A 21,682-nucleotide genomic window follows, 5' to 3' on the forward strand; every position below is an offset into this window, starting at 1 on the left:
CTGTCAGAGACAACTCCAGTGTCGTCATTTGACCTCTAGATTTTTAATGCTGGTCCGTGAAGTTTAATTACCTTCCAGACTTCTTCACTTGACTTGCTCAATTTACAAACTGGCTACTACTGTATCTAATAGAGACTACTGTTCCCCTTTCATGTCTTTTTACTATTGCAACTACAGTCTGCTATCTGTACAAACTCTAGAAAAATCTTTCGCTCACTATAATTTATCCCTGATACCTTCAAAACAGAAGAATTTGAAGAAAGTTTGTACTCGAATTGACGTTGTCAAAAGTTTCCTTAAATCGACAAATGTTATTATTACCTACATTTTTCTGGATCGCAAACTGATCTTCACCGAGGCCAGCTTCTACCAGTTTTCCATTCTTTTGTAAATAATTCTTGTCAGTATCTTTCAGCCTTGACTTTTGAATCTGACAGGCCACTAATATTCACAGCTGTCACAAACAATTTTCTTTGGAAAATGCCTTATTACATTATTCTTGTAGTCTGAGGATATACACATTCTCCTTGAAGTCTGAGGATGCGTGGCCTTTCTGATGTACATACGCTGTAGAAAGCTCAGAACGACAGCAACTTGGAATAGCATATTACTGACAAAGGGGGGAACGATATGGAAAAAAAAGCTAATGAAAATTTGACCAATAGATGTGGTTGTAAGCGTCGGAGTAGGCGTCGGAAGAGCTAGTCCTGACTGCCTCCATGAAGGACCGCGCGCTGCCGCTAAAGCTCTTTCACAAGAATGGTGACTGTGGGCCAGTAGCTCTGCAGAAGTTCCGGACACTCGAGACTATGAAAGAAGGCGTCTTTCTGTCTGTCCGACTGCTAAGAATACTTTTCCCCTTCAATGGGACGAGGAATCAAATTGAAATTTATGTCACACACTAAGGTCTATGCTCCCTTGGTGGTGTCAAAACTTTATGCTTATTCTTCAGTGAAATCAAAAGATAAGGCCATTTATGCCACGTATTTTGATATTCATTAGAGCCATCAAATTTGGCAAGAAGCAAAGTTTCACAGTTGGGGTGAAGGCGAAAATCCGAAAATTGTTAATCTGTAATTATAAACCAAACACACACACACACACACACACACACAGACGCACACACATACACATACACACAGAGATGGCCGGCCGGTGTGGCCGAGCGGTTCTAAGCGCTTCAGTCTGGAACCGCGCGACCGCTACGGTCGCAGGTTCGAATCCTGCCTCGGGCATGGATCTGTGTGATGTCCTTAGGTTGGTTAGGACTAAGTAGTTCTAAGGTCTAGGGGACTGATGACCTCATATGTTAAGTCCCATGGTGCTCTGAGCCATTTGAACAGACAGACGCACACCGCATGTGTGTCAGTTGAGACCCCTTTTTCTCGGGAACGGGAAGACGTTTCAAATTGAAATTTATTCATATACAAAGGCCTATGGTCCCTTGGTGGACTGAAAATATTAATCTCCAGAGTCAGTGAATCTAAATATACAGCCATTTTTGTCATACTTTGATACTCGCATACATTCACACGAAAACCTGTAGCGTATTTCTCGTTGAAATAGAGCCATGAAATTTAGCAAGAAATGAGGTTTTACAACAGCAGTAAAGGAAAGAAAATGAAAACTGTTAATTATTAATAATTATATCAGATGAAAATAATTTTTTTCATGTTATCCGACCGTTTGTCTGTGCGACTGTTGAGACCTCCTTTCCTTTTTCTCAGGAGCGGATAGACGAATTTAGTTGTGTAAGTATCTGTAACATACTAAAGTCTAAGTTCCCTTTGCGGTGTAAAAAATTTAAGCTTCTCTGTCAATGCAATCAAACGATACGGCTGTTTGTCTCATATTTTGATGTTTTGCCAATATCGATATTGATAACGGACAAGAATCGTCGAAATTCTCGATCTGCGTGGCGTACGAACTGTTCATACGGGAGCCACGGTGCGCCATCCCATTCGCACTTATCCGTATCTCTTTTCATAGCAATCGTTTGCTAAGTGAGTTTTTAATGTCAATGTAGGCGCTTCTCCTTACTCCAAAGGTCTTTTTAATGTTCGTATAATTGGCATCTGTCTTTCGCAAAATCATTCAAGCCTTGCCTTGCATTTTTCGTCGTGTCATTGCTACCTTGCCATTTTGCAGTTCTTACCAATGTAATTTTTTAGACGTCGTTATTCTGTTTTACTTGCATGTTTATGTATTATTCTTCTCTCAGTTAGGTTCAATATCTCGCATGTTATCAAAATTTCCTACTGGGCCTTCACTATTTCATATCTCAAAGCTACCCATTCGTCTTCTGTTGCATTCGTGCCCTATGTTTCAGCTAGTCGTTACCCATTGCTCCCTTTGAAACTTCAACTTCCTCTAGTTCTTTCTGTTTATCGATTCGGTCTCCACAATTTTTAAACTTTGTGCAATTTCTTCAGTTTCAATCGATAGTTAGTAACCAATACATCATGACCAGAGTTAACACCTATCCTCGGAAAAGTTTTGCTGTTTAAAATCTGGATTCGAATTCTCTGCCTAATAATTATCTAGTCTATCTGAAAACCTTCTGGTGTCTCCAGGTCAGTTGCACGTGTACGGCCTTCTTTCGTGAATCTTGTACCACGTATGTAAAATGACTAAATTGGGCTCCGTGAAAAATTCTACCAGGTGGCTTCTCATTTGATTCCGCTACCCCAGCCTATGTCGTCTTTCTATATTTCCTTTCCGTCCTTTTCCTACTACCCAATTCCAGTCCCTCAGCACAATTAAATTTTCGTTTCCCTTAATTATCTGAATAATTTCTGTTGCCTATCTCAGTAAATTATTCTGTGTCATTGTACATTCTTCAAATTCATCTTCTGCGGAGCATATGGTCCTGTACTATGGTAGCAGGTGTGGGCTTTGTACATGGACAAAATTATTATCATCACCATCAATGTAAAGTTAGCGGCAAAGAAATTACTTTGGAGTGCAGATGAACGCAACAAAAAGTTACTTTTCACTGAGGCTCAATATCAGTTAATCCTCCAACATATTACCCCCACTTCAGCTTAATTCCCACTTAATAAATTATTGTAGCAGTACTTCTACATTGAAGGAACTCATCCTCATAAGCTTTCTTGAGAGTGCCATATTTACGAAATGCCTCACCTCCTTTGTGCTACCAGTGTGGCCACATGCAGGATATGTCTAATGTTATATTAAACGTAACTTTTCAGAACATTTCTCGTGGAGAACAACGGTGGGGCAGAAAGTACTTTAAAAATGGACACAGTTCTCTGACCGCACCAGTCACATTCACCGCCACCGCCTACTATCGCGGTATAAGGGTTTGAAGATGGTCAAAACCTGGACAAAACTGTTTAACGCCAAAGTAAAAGTTTTTGCGGACGATGCTGTTCGAGTCCATTTTTGAAGTTATATTAAACTACTCGGAACTGTAGTCTCTGTAGTCATTTAAAAGTACTTAGTCGTATGGAAGTAGAACTTGTATTATTTCTGCAGATCCAGACACAGTGTGTCGCAATGGGGGTGTGTGGAGCAGTACAACCCAATCGTGCACCTGCCCACCAGGATTTGTTGGCATGTACTGCGAGGAAGGTAAGAAAATTATTTTTACTTTGTACAATAGTTGCTAGTATAACACTTGATCAGTACTGCACCTGTCATACATTTACGTTTACTTTGACCTGTGCGTTTTGCAGTATTTGCGACGTTCTGATTGTAGTTGACAAGTTCGTTGCCGAATGCAGCTTCGTCATTGTTTGTACGGTTTCTACTCTCATGTGTTAGTTTCATTTCAGATGAGGAGGTACGTGCGAGCTTGTTGAGGGGAGGTGATACAGGGACAGGATGTGCCTCCACCCAGGACAGACCACAGTGTCGGGTATTCTTAACGTACGCTTACTATCAGCTTCCTCACAGCCGCACCTATTCTTTTCTTTTCACATACTTTTTTCATCACTCTTCTGAGCGATTTAGTGTGGCACCCCATATTTCCTCCTCTGTGCCTCTCTCTTCAATCGAGAACAGCTCTTAAAGAGAACGTCCTCCATTACTTGTTGACTTCACTCACAAATTTTTCCTCTGGTACGATCGAACTTACTTCCCGATACCTTAACACACGTTCGTGTACCATCTGCAAGCTTCTTCATCTTTTTAATGTTGTCCACATGTTTCTCTCATCGGCGATTCTGCAGAAACTTCCTATCTCCGTAGGCATACTCAACAAGCAACTGTAGAGCGTTTTGGCGGAGAATACTTTGTAGCGTTCCTAGACTTTCGCTTTCCTGTAACACTAGCGAATTGAGAGAGGAAAAACCACATGCCTGTATGCGACTGTACCAGTCCCGACAGTACCAATCCTGACCTCGTGTATTTCGCCCTCACCTTCCTGACACGGGAGGAGCGGTGTAGGGGGTACAGCTCTCCACAGTCTCATTGCTTTTGGATGCATTGCGGGAGTGAGCAGTGATCAATGTGTTACAAGTATGTACTATCAAAAACAGTCTTGATCAGAATTTATTTATTATGGTGACTGGTTTCGACCACCACTGTGGTCATCTTCAGACCATTGAGTAAGAACCTCCTTCTGGTGGTAAATCACTAGTGATAATGAATAAATAGATAATTAATAAATTGTGATCAAGACTGTTTCTGATAGTAAAAATCTCCACAATCTGCTTCAAATGCCAGTTCTGTAGTCGTCCTCCAAGGTCGTCGTACACTCTTGCTTTTAAGCTCACGGGGCATTTGTGTAGCACTCTGGTACTCTTCGAACTAAATGGTTATAAATCTAGCAACTCGTCAGTGGTTTTCTGCAGTGTCTTCCTTTAATACGACCCTGTGGGGATCCTAATTACTTGAACAATACTCAAAATGTGTCTCGAGGGCTTTTTTTTTACCCTATCTTCCTTATAGGTGTGCTAAGCTTTTCTGTTTTCTTCCAGTGCAGAGTAGTGGGTCGTTCGCCTTCCTCGCACCCGACCTCATGTTCCGTCGTTTTCCAGTGCTGAGCCTGAGTATTTACTCGACGTGACTGAGTCGAGCAGGACAGCGACAATTCTCGTGCACTGTATGTTTGCTTCTCCTGCCCATTTGCGTTAACTATCATCTTTCCGCGTCTCAAACGAGCTTGTGTGAGATCCTGTCCGAGTCGTCCTGCCTGCCCTCGGTCACCCCCCCCCCCCCCCCCACACCCCCCACACACAACAGCCTAACCAGCAGACAGCCTCAGACTGCCGGCCGCATCGCTGTGTGTGTGTGTGTGTGCAGTACGGCAGTGCTTCTGCGACGCTTCCTTCACTGGGGTTCTGCTGCCGTTGTTGCCACTGTCTTTGACCAGTATTCGCAGTTCAGGAAAAATGTACTGAATTCTGTCGCTGAAAATGTCTTCCAGCGAGTTTCACATTTGAGTAGCTGCTCCATATGCTTGGACCTATGCAACAATATACACTGATCAGCCAGAACTTTACGACCACCGACCTACTATCGATGTAAATCCGTCCAGGCGGTAGTAGCGTCACGTGGCAAGGAATGACTGCTAGTCGGACACACGCACGGAAGGTGTAGTATCAGTGAGCGTGTAATCCCCTGTGTGGAAAGGGGAAGGCGTGTGATCTGTCGGAGCTGACGGAGGGCAGGTTGTCATTGCGCAGAGGCTCGGCACGAGCATTTCGGAAACTGCACGACTTGTCGGGTGTTCAAGGAGTATCGTGGTGAGTGTCTTCAACAGCGGCGGAACCAAGGTGAAAAAACCACGTCCAGACGTCGTGGACTTGGGCGGCCAACCCTCACTACAGGCACCAGACGTGGTAGGCTGGGCAGGCTGGTGAAACAGGAGAGGCGGCTAACTGTGACGGAGCTGACGTCAGACTCTAATGGTTGGTAGAGTACGAGTGTGTCTCAACACGCAGTGCTCTAAACACTCCTAACGATGAACCTCCACAGATAAACGGCTCGTACATGAGAAATGTCAACACCGCGACGTCGGCAACTGCGACTGAAACGGGCACGTGGACGTTGCTGCAGTGTACAGCGTTCACGGCCTGATGAACCCTGATATCTTCTTCATAATACAGAGGGGAGGACGTGAGTCCGTCCTCCCCTAGGGGAACAGCTACTCGACACCTCACTGCGGGGGGCAGAGATAACCCAGTGATGGCCCCATTATGCTCTGGGGAACGATAATGTGAGCATCCAGGGTTCGACTGGAGCTCTTGCGAGGCACTGTCACGGCCAAGGAGCATCGTTCACTGGTTGCAGACCACGTACCGCCTTTCATGACGATCATGTTTCGCAACAGCAGTGGCGAATAATGTGATGGAGTGGTTCGAGGAACACAGTGGCGAGTTCCAATTGCTGTGCTGGCCCCCATCTTACCATATCTGAACCCGATCGAATACGTCTGGGATGTGACCGAACATGGCGCCAGAGATCATTGCGCCCCCCCCCCTCCTTGGAATTTGTAGAAATTAGGGGACTGTAGTGCGAAGATGTGGTGCCAACTCCATCCAGCGACCTACAAGGACCTCACTGCTTCCATGCCGCTACGCGTCACCGCTGTTATCCGTGCCAAACGTGGACATACCAGAGATTAGGTAGCTGGTCATTATGTTCTAGCTGATCAGTGTAGAGTGTGGCATATTTTCTGTAAGTTCAGGAATGTACAGTCTGCCTATTCAGCTGTATACATATTCCATCATTAGTCTTCTGACTGGTTACTTGCAGCCCATCTGGAATTCCACTCCTGTGCCAACGTCATCATTTTAAGGTAGAATATGCATCCTATGTCCTGAATTACTTGCTGTGTGCATTCCAATCTATGTTTTCCCTGTAGTCTCTACCGTTTATATTTCTATCTAACACTCTTCGTTGTGAGCAGCGAAACGTGAAGACCATTTAGATTAGGGCAGCTACATTAGGCGAAGCTACACAGCATATCTACAAACCTATAAGTGCTTTATTTTGTACAACCACGCCCCCAACCCTCTACTACAATGACTTACCACATTTCAAGGCACAATATATTTATTGAGGTGGCTCCACTTTAACTATGAGCTGTAGCCGGCTACATCAGAATTTTTAATATTTCTGTGGCACATGTATTATTAATGAGTTGCACTACTGAGCTAAAGTAATTTGGTTGCTGTCATCGAGAGTTCAACAAAACCGTGGAATATAACTTTCAAATTTCTTTGCAAGTTAATTGATTCAATAACTAATTTACGGTGTACTGTGAGAGACAACCAGTTTGTATTAAGAAAACACTATTTTCTTTCTGCAAATAACAGTTTCTGTGGACTACGCTTTAATGATATGTCACTCAGGTCTGGATATGTATTAGTTTATGTAATTTGTCCTAGGTTGTGGACCAAACAGATATGGAGAGAACTGCTCAAAACCCTGTTCATTTCTGTCTAGTGCATGCGAAGGACTTATATTTTGCACTAAAGAGTTGTGTTCATGTGCTCCGGGCCTGCAAGGAGCCTACTGTGGTTCACGTGAGTACCATGTTTTCAAGTGATATTTCACATGTTAGCTGTCGTTTTATTTATAAATAAATCAGTCTAAACATCTTCGTGAATTATATCTTTGATTCTGACTATGCCTACACATTCTGTTGACACAAATTTGGTGATACATATACAGGGTGGTCCACTGATAGTGACCGGGGGCCAAATATCTCACGAAATAAGCGTCAAACGAAAAAACTATAAAGAACGAAACTTGTCTAGCTTGAAGGGGGAATCCAGATGGCGCCATGGTTGGCCCGCTAGATGGCGTTGCAGTAGGTCAAACGGATATCAACTGCGTATTTTTTAAATAGGAACCCCCATGTTTATTACATATTCGTGCAGAACGTAAAGAAATTTGAATGTTTTAGTTGCACCACTTTTTTCGCTTTGTGACAGATGACGCTGTAATACTCACAATCGCATAAGTACGTGGTATCACGTAACATTCCGCCAGTGTGGACGGTATTTGCTTCGTGATACACTACCCGTGTTAAAATGGACTGTTTACCAATTGCGGAAAAGGTCGATATCGTGTTGATGTATGGCTATTGTGATCAAAAGGGCCAACGGGCGTGTGCTATGTATGCTGCTCGGTATCCTGGACGACATCATCCAAGTGTCCGGACCGTTCGCCTGACAGTAAACTTATTTGACGAAACAGCAACATGTGAAACGTCAACGACGACCTGCAACAAATGCTGATGCCCAAGTAGGTGTTTTAGCTGCTGTCACGGCTAATCCGCACATCAGTAGCAGGCAGATTGCGCGAGAATCGGGAATCTCAAAAACGTCGGTGTTGAGAATGCTACATCAACGTCGATTGCACCCGTACCATATTTCTATGCACCAGGAATTGCATGGCGACGACTTTGAACGTCGTATACAGTTCTGCCACTGGGCACAAGAGAAATTACGGGACGATGACAGATTTTTTGTACGCGTTCTATTTAGCGACGAAGCGTCATTCACCAACAGCGGTATCGTAAACTGGCATAATATGCACTATTGGGCAACGGAAAATCCACGTTGGCTGCGACAAGTGGAACATCAGCGACCTTGGCGAGTTAATGTATGGTGCGGCATTATGGGAGGAAGGATAATTCGCCCCCATTTTATCGATGGCTATCTAAATGGTGCAATCTATGTTGATTTCGTACGTAATGTTCTACCGATGTTACTACAAGATGTTTCACTGCATGACAGAGTAGTGATGTACTTCCATGATGGATGTCCGGCATATAGCTCGCGTGCCGTTGAAGCAGTATTGAATAACACATTTCATGACAGGTGGATTAGTCGTCAAAGCACATCATTTCTTTCTGTGGGGAATGTTGAAGGTTATTTGCTATCGTGATCCACCGACAACGCCTGACAACATGTGTCAGCGCATTGTCAATGGATGTGCCAACATTACGGAAGGCGAACTACTCGCTGTTGAGAGGAATGTCGTTACACGTATTGCCAAGTGCATTGAGGTTGACGCACATCATTTTGAGCATTTATTGCATTAATGTGGAATTTACAGGTAATCACGCTGTAAGAGCATGCGTTCTCAGAAATGATAAGTTCACAAAGGTACATGTATCACATTGGAACAACCGAAATAAAATGTTCAAACGAACCTACGTTCTGTATTTTAACTTAGAAAACCTACCTGTTACCAACTGTTCGTCTCAAACTGTGAGCCATATGTTTGTGACTATTACAGCGCCATCTATCACAAAGCGAATAAAGTTGTCCAACTAAAACATTCATATTTCTTTACGTACTACACGAATATGTAATAAAAAATGGGGGTTCCTGTTTTTTAAAAAAAACGCTGTTGACATCCGTGTGACCTGGTTTCCCCCTTCAAGCTAGACAAGTTTCGTTCTTTGTAGTTTTTTCATTTGACGCTTATTTCGTGAGATATTTGGCCCGGTCACGATCAATGGACCACCCTGTATAGTGATATTATAACGATATTTGCATTCCACAAGCACATATAAGCAGTTGCAGTTACTGCAATGAATTACTACTGAATCTGTGGCAGTAGTAACACTGCGTGTACTTCAGAGAGAGAGGCACCAGAATGTATCATCCAATTCACGCACCATAAATGTGTAAAATTTGTGATGGCATAAATCCCAAAACTACCCTCTTTGTAAAATAAGCACTGTTTGCAAGGTGTTTTCAATGAAGCTTGCACACATAAAAGCAGGCATGCTTTCGCTTGTGCACACACACACACACACACACACACACACACACACATGGGTATGGAGATATGAACAGACATAGCCACATTCATTTATCCAGATTACTATTCGAATGGAGTTATATCACAAAAGGAGACTGTAATCACTAATTCGTTAGCCCAACTTTGGAAAGCTCAAGACCAGTGCCCATGTGAAGTACAGGAAGTTCATAAGGAAGTTCAGGATTTGCGAACTAGATAAGAGAAGGTGGGAACAACAACAGGCCAATTAGCTGATACAATAGAGGGCTCTTTCTCTGGTTGTGATAAACTCATTGAACATAATTTCATGAACTCCAACAACAATTTTCAAGTCAATTAGACCACTAGGCAAAATATAAAGAGCAACATGTTATCCATTGTGTAAACAGAAGTATTAAAAAAGCTGCAGAGACTCTTTCAGCTGAAAATTTACCTTCTACAAATCAAATGAAGCAAGAATTGCTTACACTGAGTGATTAGACTGTATCATGTTTCCTACAATGGAACAATGTATTATCCAATAGATCGAAGCATTTTCAAAAGCTATAGAAGAGGTTGGGGGCTATAAAGGTATTTCGAAAAGAATTTCAAAAGGAGCACAGGCAACAGACCTCGAGCCCCTCATCAGAGTGTGGAATGCCTGTGCTTGTACTAGATGCGGCAACAGATTAGATTCTGCACACTCTGGTATCTCGTCATCTTAACTACATAGAAATATGTTAATGGAAGACAAACTTCTGAAACATCAACAAATGCAGACATTCTCGTCGGATAAAAAGGCTGTTAATCATGTTGTCTTTATTCGAGAATTTAGGGGTGTTCTACTTGGGCCCTTTGCTGAATAACAAAAAATTAGCCACTTATCGGGAAGATACAAGGGGATACAGCATTGTGGGTGCCTGACATGACGGATCTATACGGAACCTACGAAGAAACTTCCGTGCCAAATATTGGTCAAAAGGAACTCAAGAATGTCTTAGGAAAGAGGTGTTCAAGCTGCAGTCTTTCTCCTGCAAACCTGGCAGCTGTAGAAGTTACTTCGAGAGGTACTTGTATAATGCTAGATACTGGAATGAACTGATTATACAGAAATTACCCACGGAAGTCCATGAGAAACTAATACATGCACCAGAAGATAAATCCGAGGAGTCTATTTCCATACATTATTCTCTTGATCTTATATAGGAGGTTATAAGACCGAGGATGAATACAGGGAACTTTTGTATGTACATAATTAGCCAGCCAAATTGTTGTGCACATAGTCTACATGCACATGAAACAACTGCTAATCAACTGACTTCAAATAATTGCATTAATGACCAATAAAATAAACAAAGGCAGAACAAGACGGCAAAAGTTTCCGACAAAATCAATACAAGCATAATCGCACAGTACGATGATCATGACTGGGATACAATTCCAATGTTAACAATAAACACTTGAATCACAGTCTGACACATCTACAGTTAGTAATAACTGGAGAGAACAAAAACCAGTGATTACGGAAGTCGTGGACGACATTTTCATTCTAGTGTGCAATGTCAGTTAAACTAGACTCGACTGAAACATGTTCCAGAAGAACGGTAGTGAATTTGCATAGAGGTTATGAGCATGCAGTTCAGTTGTTTCGACATAATGATGAAAGGAACGTGATTGGAGAATTCTGCGTAGATGTCAGTGAATGTAAGGAACAATATCAGTTAGTGCCAATCTCAGCAATACATACTACTGAGAAAGCTATTCCAGTCATAGTGATACTATGTCCTGGTGCGGTGGTGTTTGGTACATTATGCAACTACTTCCTGAGGTATCACAAAGTATTCAGTTATCCACTTTTCCAGTTCATAATTGTAGATTTATTGGAGCTAAGTGCATGTAGTCGCAGAGCATAAGAAAATAATGTCGAAAATTACAGTAGGATATGCAGTGATTAAATGCACATTGCGTACTGTAAAGAAACTGCTGGTCGAATGTGTTCTAGGCGTTGAATGTATGTGGGAGAAGGACATAAAATTCATTTATCCTTAGGGCTAGGTCGATTTGCAGATTGATGGTGGTGTTGCCCAAGTATATTTTATAAGGGAAGAGAATAACCCTGGTAGGTGCTGCAGAGGGGCAGAAAGAGAATTGATTGTGAAGAAGATCAGACTTACTCTCAAGTCTTAGATAAATGAAATAGGTTTACTTGGATTGTTAGACCAGGTACAGCGGAAGTCGACTAAGCCAACACCTTACAAATGAGCAAAGAGGAGAACTGTCTGAACTCTTGAACCAATACTATTAAGTATTCGAACAGAAGCCAGGAATTGCCTGTAAATTAAATGTTTTCCCTCATTGCACATAGTGCAACAGTTTGTATCCAATCCCTTGGAAAGAAGAAGGTGAAGCCACTGATGAAGAGCTACAGGGGTTGCTGAAACTGGATCTCATACAACTTTCTACCAGCCCTTATTGTGTCCACTGGTAGCGGTACCAAAACCTAGAGGGAAGGTATGTGATGTGCTGGATGGGTGGGTAGTTTTACAATAATTATACTAATCATATCTAATCTGGAGAATATAGATGAACAAATTATGTAAATTTCGCACAGTTAAGTACCTTACAATCATAGATTTGTGTGCTGTCCACTGACTGGTTGGACTTGGAGAAGAATCAAGTAAGTATACTGTCTATATTTACGCTAGCTGAAATCATCATTTTAGGGTTCTTCCTTTTCGCCTAAGTGCTAGTTTGCATTTGTTTATATCTGCATTTAATATGATTCTTGGGATCTGTTAATTGCAACAGCTCTGTGAGATGAATGTATGGAGACACCCTCTTGAATATTAGAAGCGTTTAAAATTGCATGCATAATTGCTAACTCCCCCCCCCCCCCCTATGAACCATGGACCTTGCCGTTGGTGGGGAGGCCTGCGTGCCTCAGCGATGCAGATGGCCGTACCGTAGCTGCAACCACAACGGAGGGGTATCTGTTGAGAGGCCAGACAAATGTGTGGTTCCTGAAGAGGGGAAGCAGCCTTTGAAGTAGTTGCAGGGGCAACAGTCTGGATGATTGCCTGATCTGGCCTTGTAACACTAACCAAAACGGCCATGCTGTGCTGGTACTGCGAACGGCTGAAAGCAAGGGGAAACTACAGCCGTAATTTTTCCCGAGGGCATACAGCTTTACTGTATGGTTAAATGATGATGGCGTCCTCTTGGGTAAAATATTCCGGAGGTAAAATAGTCCCCCATTCCGATCTCCGGGAGGGGACTACTTAAGAGGACATCGTTATCAGGAGAAAGAAAACTGGCCATCTACGGATGGGAGTGTGGAATGTCAGATCCCTTAATCGGACAGGTATGTTAGAAAATTTAAAAACGGAAATGGATAGGTTAAAGTTAGATATAGTGGGAATTAGTGAAGTTCGGTGGCAGGAGGAACAAGACTTTTGGCCAGGTGAATATAGGGTTATAAATACAAAATCAAATAGGGGTAATGCAGGAGTAGGTTTGATAATGAATAAAAAGGTAGGAGTGTGAGTAAGCTATTACGAACAGCATAGTGAATGCATTATTGTAGCCAAGGTAGACACGAAGTCCATGTCTACTACAGTAGTACAATTTTATATGCCAACTACCTCTGCAGCTGATGAAGAAATTAATGGAATGTGTGATTAGATGCAAGAAATTATTTACGTAGTGAAGGGAGACGAAAATTTAATAGTCATGGGTGACTGGAAAAGGGAGAGAAGGAAACGTAGTAGGTGAATATGGACTGGGGGTAAGAAATGAAAGAGGAAGCTGTCTGGTAGAATTTTGCACAGACCATAACTTAATCATTGCTAACACTTGGTTCAAGAATCATAAAAGAAGGTTGTATAGATGAAAGAATCCTGGAGATACTAGAAGGTACCAGATAGATTATATAATGGTAAGACAGAGATTTAGGAACCAGGTTTTAAATTGTAAGACATTTCCAGGGTCAGATGTGGACTCCGACTACAATCTATTGGTTATGAACTGTAGATTAAAACTGAAGAAACTGCAAAAAGTTGGGAAGTTAAGGAGATGGAACCTGGATAAACTGACTAAACTAGAGGTTGTACAGGGTTTCAGGGAGAGCATAAGGGAACAATTGACAGGAATGGGGGAAAGAAATAAAGTAGAAGAAGAATGGGTAGCTTTGAGGGATGAAGTAGTGAAGGCAGCAGAGGATCAAGTAGGTAAAAAGACGAGGGCTAGTAGAAATCCTTGGGTGACAGAATAAATACTGAATTTAATTGATGAAAGGAGAAAATATAAAAATACAGTAAATGGAGCAGGCAAAAAGGAAAACAAGCATCTCAAAAATGAGATCGACAGTAAGTGCAAAATGGCTAAGCAGGGATGGCTAGAGGACAAATGTAAGGATGTAGAGGCTTATCTCACTAGGGGTAAGATAGATACTGCCTACAGGAAAATTAAAGAGACTTTTGGAGGAAAGAGTGCCACTTGTATGAATACCAAGAGCTCAGTTGGAAACCCAGTTCTAAGCAAAGAAGGGAAAACAGAAAGCTGGAAGGAGTATATAGAGGGTCTATACAAGGGCGATGTACTTCAGGACAATATTATGGACATGGAAGAGGATGTAGATGAAGATGAAATGGGAGATACGATACTGCGTGAAGAGTTTGACCTGAGCCGAAACAACGCCCCGGGAGTAGACAACATTCCATTAGAACTACTGACGGCCTTGGGAGAGCCAGTCCTGACAAAACTCTACCATCTGGTGCGCAAGATGTATGAGGCAGGCAAAGTACCCTCACACTTCAAGAATAATATAATAATTGCAATCCTAAAGAAAACAGGTGTTGACAGATGTGGAAATTACCGAACTATCAGTTTAATAATTCACAGCTACAAAATACCAACGTGAATTCTTTACAGAAGAATGGAAACTCTGGTAGAAGCGGACCTCGGAGAAGATCAGTTTGGATTCCACAGAAATGTTGGAACACGTGAGGCGATACTGACCTTACGACGTATCTTAAAAGAGAGAATAAGGAAAGGTAAACCTACGTTTCTAGCATTTGTAGACTTAGAGAAAACTTTTGACAATGTTGACTGGAATATTCTCTTTCAAATTCTGAAGGTGGCAGGGGTAAAATACAGGGAGCGAAAGGCTATTTACCATTTGTACAGAAACCAGATGGCAGTTACAAGAGCCGACGGGCATGAAAGGGAAGGAGTAGTTGGGAAGGGAGTGATACAGAGTTGTAGCCTCTCCCCGATGCTATTCAATCTGTATATTGAGCAATCAGAAAAGGAAACATAAGTAAAATTTGTAGCAGGTATTAAAATCCATGTAGAAGATATAAAAACTTTGAGTTTCGCCGATGACATTGTAATTCTGTCAGAGACAGCAAAGGACTTGGAAGAGCAGTTGAACGGAATGGACAGTGTCTTGAAAGGAGGATATAAGATGAACATCAACAAAAGCAAAACGTGGATAATGGAATGCAGCCGAATTAAGTCGGGTGATGCTGAGGGAATTAGATTAGGAAATGAGACACTTAAAGTAGTAAAGAAGTTTTGCTATTTGGGGAGTAAGATAACTGACGATGGTCGAAGTAGAGAGGATATAAAATGTAGACTGGCAATGAGAAGGAACGCGTTTCTGAAGAAGAGAAATTTGTTAACATCGAGTATAGATTTAAGTGTCAGGAAGTCGTTTCTGAAAGTATTTGTATGGAGTGTAGCCATGCATGGATGTGAAACATGGACGATAAATAGTTTGGACAGGAAGAGAAAAGAAGCTTTCGAAATGTGGTGCTACAGAAGAACTTATTAAACTGGTAGTTCGGTAATTTTCACATCCGTCAACACCTGTTTTCTTTGGGATTTGAATTATTATATTCTTCTTGAAGCCTGAGGGTATTTCGCCTGTCTCATACATCTTGCTCACCAGATGGTAGAGTTTTGTCAGGACTGGCTCTCCCAAGGCTGTCAGTAGTTCTAATGGAATGTTGTCTACTCCGGGGCCGTGTTTCGACTCAGGTCTTTCAGTGCTCTGTCAAACTCTTCACACAGTATCATATCTCCCATTTCATCTTCATCTACATCCTCTTCCATTTGCATAACATTGTCCTCAAGTACATCGCCCTTGTATAGACCCTCCATATGCTCCTACCACCTTTCTGCTTTCCCTTCTTTGCTTAGAACTGGGTTTCCATCAAAGCTCTTGACATTCATGCAAGTGGTTCTCCTTTCTCCAAAGGTCTCTTTAATTTTCCTGTAGGCAGTATCTATCCTACCCCTAGTGAGATAAGCCTCTACATCCTTACATTCGTCCTCCAGCCATCCCTGCTTAGCCATTTTGCACTTCCTGTCGATCTCATTTTTGAGACGTTTGTATTCCCTTTTGCCTGCTTCATTTACTGCATTTTTATATTTTCTCCTTTCGTCAATTAAATTCAATATCTCTTCTGTTACCCAAGGGTTTCTACTAGCTCTCGTCTTTTTACCTATTTGATCCTCTGCTGCCTTCACTATTTCATCCCTCAGAGCTACCAATTCTTCTTCTACTGTATTTCTTTCGCCGTTCTTGGCAATCGTTCCCTAATGCTCTCCCTGAAACTCTGTAGAACCATCGCTTTGCACATAATACATGAGATGTCGAACGTCCAGCTGAGTAGACATGACAGTTTATAACCAACGACAACAAACTTCTGATGAAATGTTGTAAACAGTTCTGTGAACTATACTCACATAATGAAAATGTACGTTTGGAATGTCATGGGTGAATCCATGAATATGTACACACGAACAGCGGAAATTTCCTGCTGAATAGTGGAAGTTTATTTACCCTTCAGACTACACAGTAATTAACATTGTTACTGAGAAGTACACGAGTACATTTATTGTAGTGGCAAAGATTTAGTACTGTCATTGTACCAAGGGCAACCAGTTGTAATCGCCCCTCTTCTTCCTGATTCCAGCTATTGTCCACAATAAGCAAAGTCTTTTATGAAAAATTTCAGTGGGGCGAATATTACAGTAAACTTTCTAGTTTACTTAGCTATTCACGTCTAGGGTTCTGATTCTTGAAGCCGAAACTATCAAATTTTATCTCCTCATGGTTGGATTGATCTAAGTAAATTTGAAGATTGTTGTTGCAGAATTTTTGTCTTTACGTTAATATATTTCCTCAAATTTTAGAATATCACACAGAATTTTGATTTTTCGCATTAACAAAGCCGAAATTACATTGTTCGGACAAAAATACATCCGCTGCCATCAGACGCATGCATATCATCCTCACACTCTGTGGGCATGACCATATTCCAAAGGGTTTACAATGTTTCTTAAGAAATGAATTTCTACTAGTTCCTGTTACGTTGTTACTTTTGATTATTATGTCATAAATGAATCAAGAAGTAAAGTTAGTAACCAGTAGAGTATTGCGTAAGTAATAATAGAAGTTTTAAATGTGCCAATAGTTTGTAATTTCAAATGTTTCTAAAAAAATAATTTTAACTGTACATTCAGAACTAGCACTTATCGATTATAACGTCGATACTAAAGCATTTTGATTTATTTTCATGAATTTTTGGTTTAGATTAGATTAGATTAGGTTATGTTTTTGTTCCATAGATCTGTGCTGAGTAGATCCTCGTGGATGTGGAACATTTCAATTTTTTTAAATTTTTTTTAAAGCTGAAATAACAATACTAATGGTATGAATATATACAATACATCATTTGTTTCTATTAAAAAAATTCGTCAATAGAGTAGGAGGAGTTGGCCACTAGTAAGTCTTTCAGGCTCCTTTTAAACTGATCTTTATTTGTAACTAAATTTTTTATGTTTGCTGGCAAATTATTGAAGATGAGTGTTCCTGAGTAGTGGACCCCTTTTTGAACTAAAGTAAGTGCTTTTAAGTCCTTGTGCAGATCATTTTTGTTCCTGGTATTGTATGTATGAACTGAGCTGTTTGTTGGAAAAAGAGATATATTATTTAGGACAAATTTCATTAAGGAGTAAATATACTTAGAGGCAGTAGTTAGTGTACCCAGTTCGTTGAAGAGGTTTCTACAGGATGTCCGTGAATTTACTCCACAAATAATACGTTTTACTCGCTTTTGGACTCTGAAAACTTTTTGTTTGACTTGAAGAGTTACCCCAAAATATTATACCATATGCCATTATGGAAAGAAAGCAGGCAAAGTATGCAAGCTTTTTCATTTTTATGTTGCCTATGTCTGCCAACACTCGAATTGCAAATACAGATTTGTTAAGGCGTTTCTGCAGTTCTGTGGTGTTCTCCTCCCAACTGAATTTATTATCAAGTTGTAATCCCAGGAATTTAAGACTGTCAACCTCTTCTGTCTGCTCTTCTTCATACTTTATGCATATCCTAGGTGGAAACCTCTTACAGGTTCTGAATTGCATATAGTGAGTCTTTTCGAAGTTTAGTGTCAGTGAGGTGGCTTTAAATCATTTATTAATATCCATGAAAACATCATTAGCATATCTTTCTAGAACTACACTTGACATACTATTTATTGAAATACTTGTGTCATCTGCAAACAAAATGAACTCTGCTTCTGGCAGTGTAACTGATGACAGATCATTAATGTACACAAGAAAAAGCAATGGCCCTAAGATGGATACTTGTGGGACACCACATGTAATTTCTTCCCATTCTGATGATGACTGATGACTTAAATCACTAGTCCCTTGCACTGACACCCTTTGTTTCCTGTTAGCGAGGTATGACTTGAACCATTTTGCAGCACTGCCTGTGACACCATGGAATTCTAATTTATTTAAAAGGATGTCGTGGTTCACGCAATCGAATGCCTTTGACAAATCACAGAAAATACCTGCTGCTTGTAACTTGTTATTTAATGAATTAAGTACATTTGAAATGCAACATACTGTGTATAAAATGAAAGGTTTCAGAAACCCAACTGCGATAACACTGACCTGTCCAAATTTCTAAAAAATGATACTAATGTCGACAACTACTGTTCAGGAAAAGTTGCGAAAGTCATCTGCAGGGCTCAAATGACAAATGATAAAATGTCATTGTTGTTTTAGGAGTTACCCGAGTTAGATCCAGACTTGGCTGTTTTTGTAGTATACTTATCCCGAACCTCACAATTCAGAGCGGACACGAGATGGAAAAACGTTTGTGCTAACCTCGTTCTCTCCCAGGAATTAGCCGTTAAAGAGTACTGACGTGTGTACGACCAGTTTCACGTCGACAACACGCCATTGCCGGCAGCGCCGTGCTCCCAGGGTGTGACGCCAGCTCCCTCCATGCCTGGGGACCAGTCGTGTGTCCTGTACTGCCCTGCCAGCTCTGTTGCCGACAAGGTCTCCTCTCAAGTGCCCGCCTCGACCCTCTACACTGAGACCACACATACCATTACAACAGATGTCTTAATTTTGCGCGCCGGAGTCGATCATTCTGACTCCACTAATGATATGAACAAACAGTATATACAAATTAATTAAAGCTCTTTAGTATTGCAATGTGTACAAAATGACTTGCTAACACCACATAACGCCATAGCGATTATTTCGTTACTACAAAGTATCCAAACCAACATATTGCAGTAGCAAAATTTACGTGACTATCACTGCCTAGCTCAGAACATCCTCATTTGTATATTACTGAATGGGAATAAGGTGCGAATGGCTATGTTTCACGTTTTCCTTCGAACCTTCACAAGAATGGGAAAGCTTCTTTGTTATTCACCCTTTATTTGGAAAATGGTGAAAATAAAAACAAAAAAATTTTTCAGTGCTTATATTTATTTATTATGCTTAAAGAAATACAATTCAGTCAGTTTTAGAAATTTTTGACAAAAATCATGAAAATTATGAAATGTTGCTTACAAGCAACATTGCCAGCAGTAGACCACATTTATACATATTATAGAAAAAAAAGGTTTGCCAATAATCTCAAGCAAAAGGTTTCCTGTACGTGAATAATTTAATTTATAATCACATTTATGCATTCCTGCTGTGTAATACAACTGTTTCATTTTCCCTTCTAGTTCTTCTTGCAATGGGATTTTTGGAAACAGTAAATCTTTGGAACGAAGCACAATACTATACTGCGTTTTGAACACATGAATGTAGAAAATCCAGATGGACAATAACGACAATGACCTTTGGGACTGTATACAGGCCAATGCTCCATATTATCAAATCGGACATCTTGTGTAACAGTCAGAGCTGTTGGCTTCCTCCTCTTCTTTTGTGGTGGTGTTATGTCTATTGAGGGCATTCCTACACTCCTTTTCCATTAAAACATCAAACCATTGGCAATATCTGCCCTGAATGACTTCAGTGAGGTCTTCTTGTCCAGATATTCTCTTCGAAATGCCAGCCAGGCATTTACAACACTCAGATCTAGCGTAAATCCAAACAATCTCATGTACCAACACCTAGTTTTGATTGGTGCTCTGTAGAGCTCTATCAGCATACCAGCAAGATCAACTCCTCCCATATGCTTGTTGTACTGACGTACAATACTGGGACAGGGCACATCAATTCTTTTTTCATTGCTGACCCATCATTTTACTGTTGAGAGTGGTTGGACACCACAAAATGTGCTTGCTAGTGTCACGATTTTATTGTTCTGAATATCCGCCGTTAGCATGTGTAATATACTAATGGCACATGTCCCAACTATGGGCAATGTTGCTCACAGGTAACATAAAAGTTTTATACTATTTATGTAATTCAAAACAATACTAGATTGAAATATTTCTGCTGTAAACTCACCTCCGGGTATTTCTTGAAGAAAATCTGCTAAGATTACTGCCAATTTATTGAAATCAACTCTTTCAGAACCAAAATAAGACACCCCTGTTGCTCGCATGAGGAGATCTCTGTAACACCACTGCACAAACTGCCATCTCGTGCGGAAAACCTTGAACTATTACAAGAACTGGCATTCGCAGTGTGCAAAGGAACGTTGCCTGCAGGGAACAATGCCAGTAAAAGGCATTGGGGAGTGTTTGTTGTCCCATAAGGCCAACGTAAATTTGATGTTGCTTGAGAGCAAAACTGCCAAATAAAGGGTTAAAATGCCATGACCATACTTATTGCTTAAAATGTAAATGTAATTTTCAATCATGACCGAAATGTAGCACGATATTGGCAGCTACTTCACAGGCTGCAAAAATTGTCCTAAGCAGCCAATCAGCGACATTCAGTAATAACTATAAAGTTAAAGCATGAATTTTGAACACGGTACAGTCCTTGGTGGTGGCAAAATGTTCAATAATCAAAATTATGTTACACGCTTTCTCTTTATATTAGTCATTGGCAAATTAAAGCATGCTTATCTGTATTTTATTTATTGGCAAATGAAGGCATGCTTGGTGCTACGTACCCACAACGACAACTACCGGTTCTGTAATGTGTGAAAGTTCTGTTCCATTGGGACATAAGAGTATTAAATTGATTGTGAGAGAGGTAGAGGCTTTCTGGTCTGTAGCGCTACTCTGGGCAGATTATTATTGTTTGTCTTGAGCAAGGAGCGAAGAGTGTAAGGAACGCATTGTTGGCTGCAGCAAATGATATGTTCCCCGTTATCAAAAATCAGATACGTTTCAACCACACAAATGGTGTTAAATATTTTCTTTCCCTCTGTGAGCTATTAACTACAGAAAAGGCTGCAAATATTGGCAGAAGCAGCCAAAGACATTCAGTTTTTCGACATGAAAAGGTACGATTTAGCATTCTTCAACCAGATTCAGATTCATCCTATGGGAGTTGACTACACCCATAGACTGTTTGAATCGATAGGTAAATGGATGCATTGAACGGTCGAATCTACACGCATGACCATTAAATCTTTGGGAATCGTTGTTGACCTGCTTCTGGTACATAATGTCTTGCATCCGCCGGAAACTATCGTCAAAATGTTATCAAACAGGGGTACTTGCACTCGTATAGACTCTGCTCATTC

General features: G+C 41.0%; 1 protein-coding gene across 2 annotated transcripts in view; it reads left to right on the forward strand.

Moving 5' to 3' along the window:
* The window catches only part of LOC124619917 (immunoglobulin superfamily DCC subclass member 4-like), a 265,451-nt gene that overhangs the window by 18,604 nt on the left and 225,165 nt on the right, over nucleotides 1–21,682 (forward strand). For both annotated transcript variants that reach the window (XM_047146553.1, XM_047146552.1), the window contains exons 3-4: nucleotides 3,499–3,594; nucleotides 7,359–7,496. In XM_047146553.1, coding sequence (XP_047002509.1) covers nucleotides 3,499–3,594; nucleotides 7,359–7,496 — 234 coding nt within the window. The remainder of the gene's footprint in view (nucleotides 1–3,498; nucleotides 3,595–7,358; nucleotides 7,497–21,682) is intronic.

This window comes from Schistocerca americana, chromosome 6 (assembly GCF_021461395.2).
Source record: "Schistocerca americana isolate TAMUIC-IGC-003095 chromosome 6, iqSchAmer2.1, whole genome shotgun sequence".
In the NCBI taxonomy this organism is placed as follows: domain Eukaryota; kingdom Metazoa; phylum Arthropoda; class Insecta; order Orthoptera; family Acrididae; genus Schistocerca; species Schistocerca americana.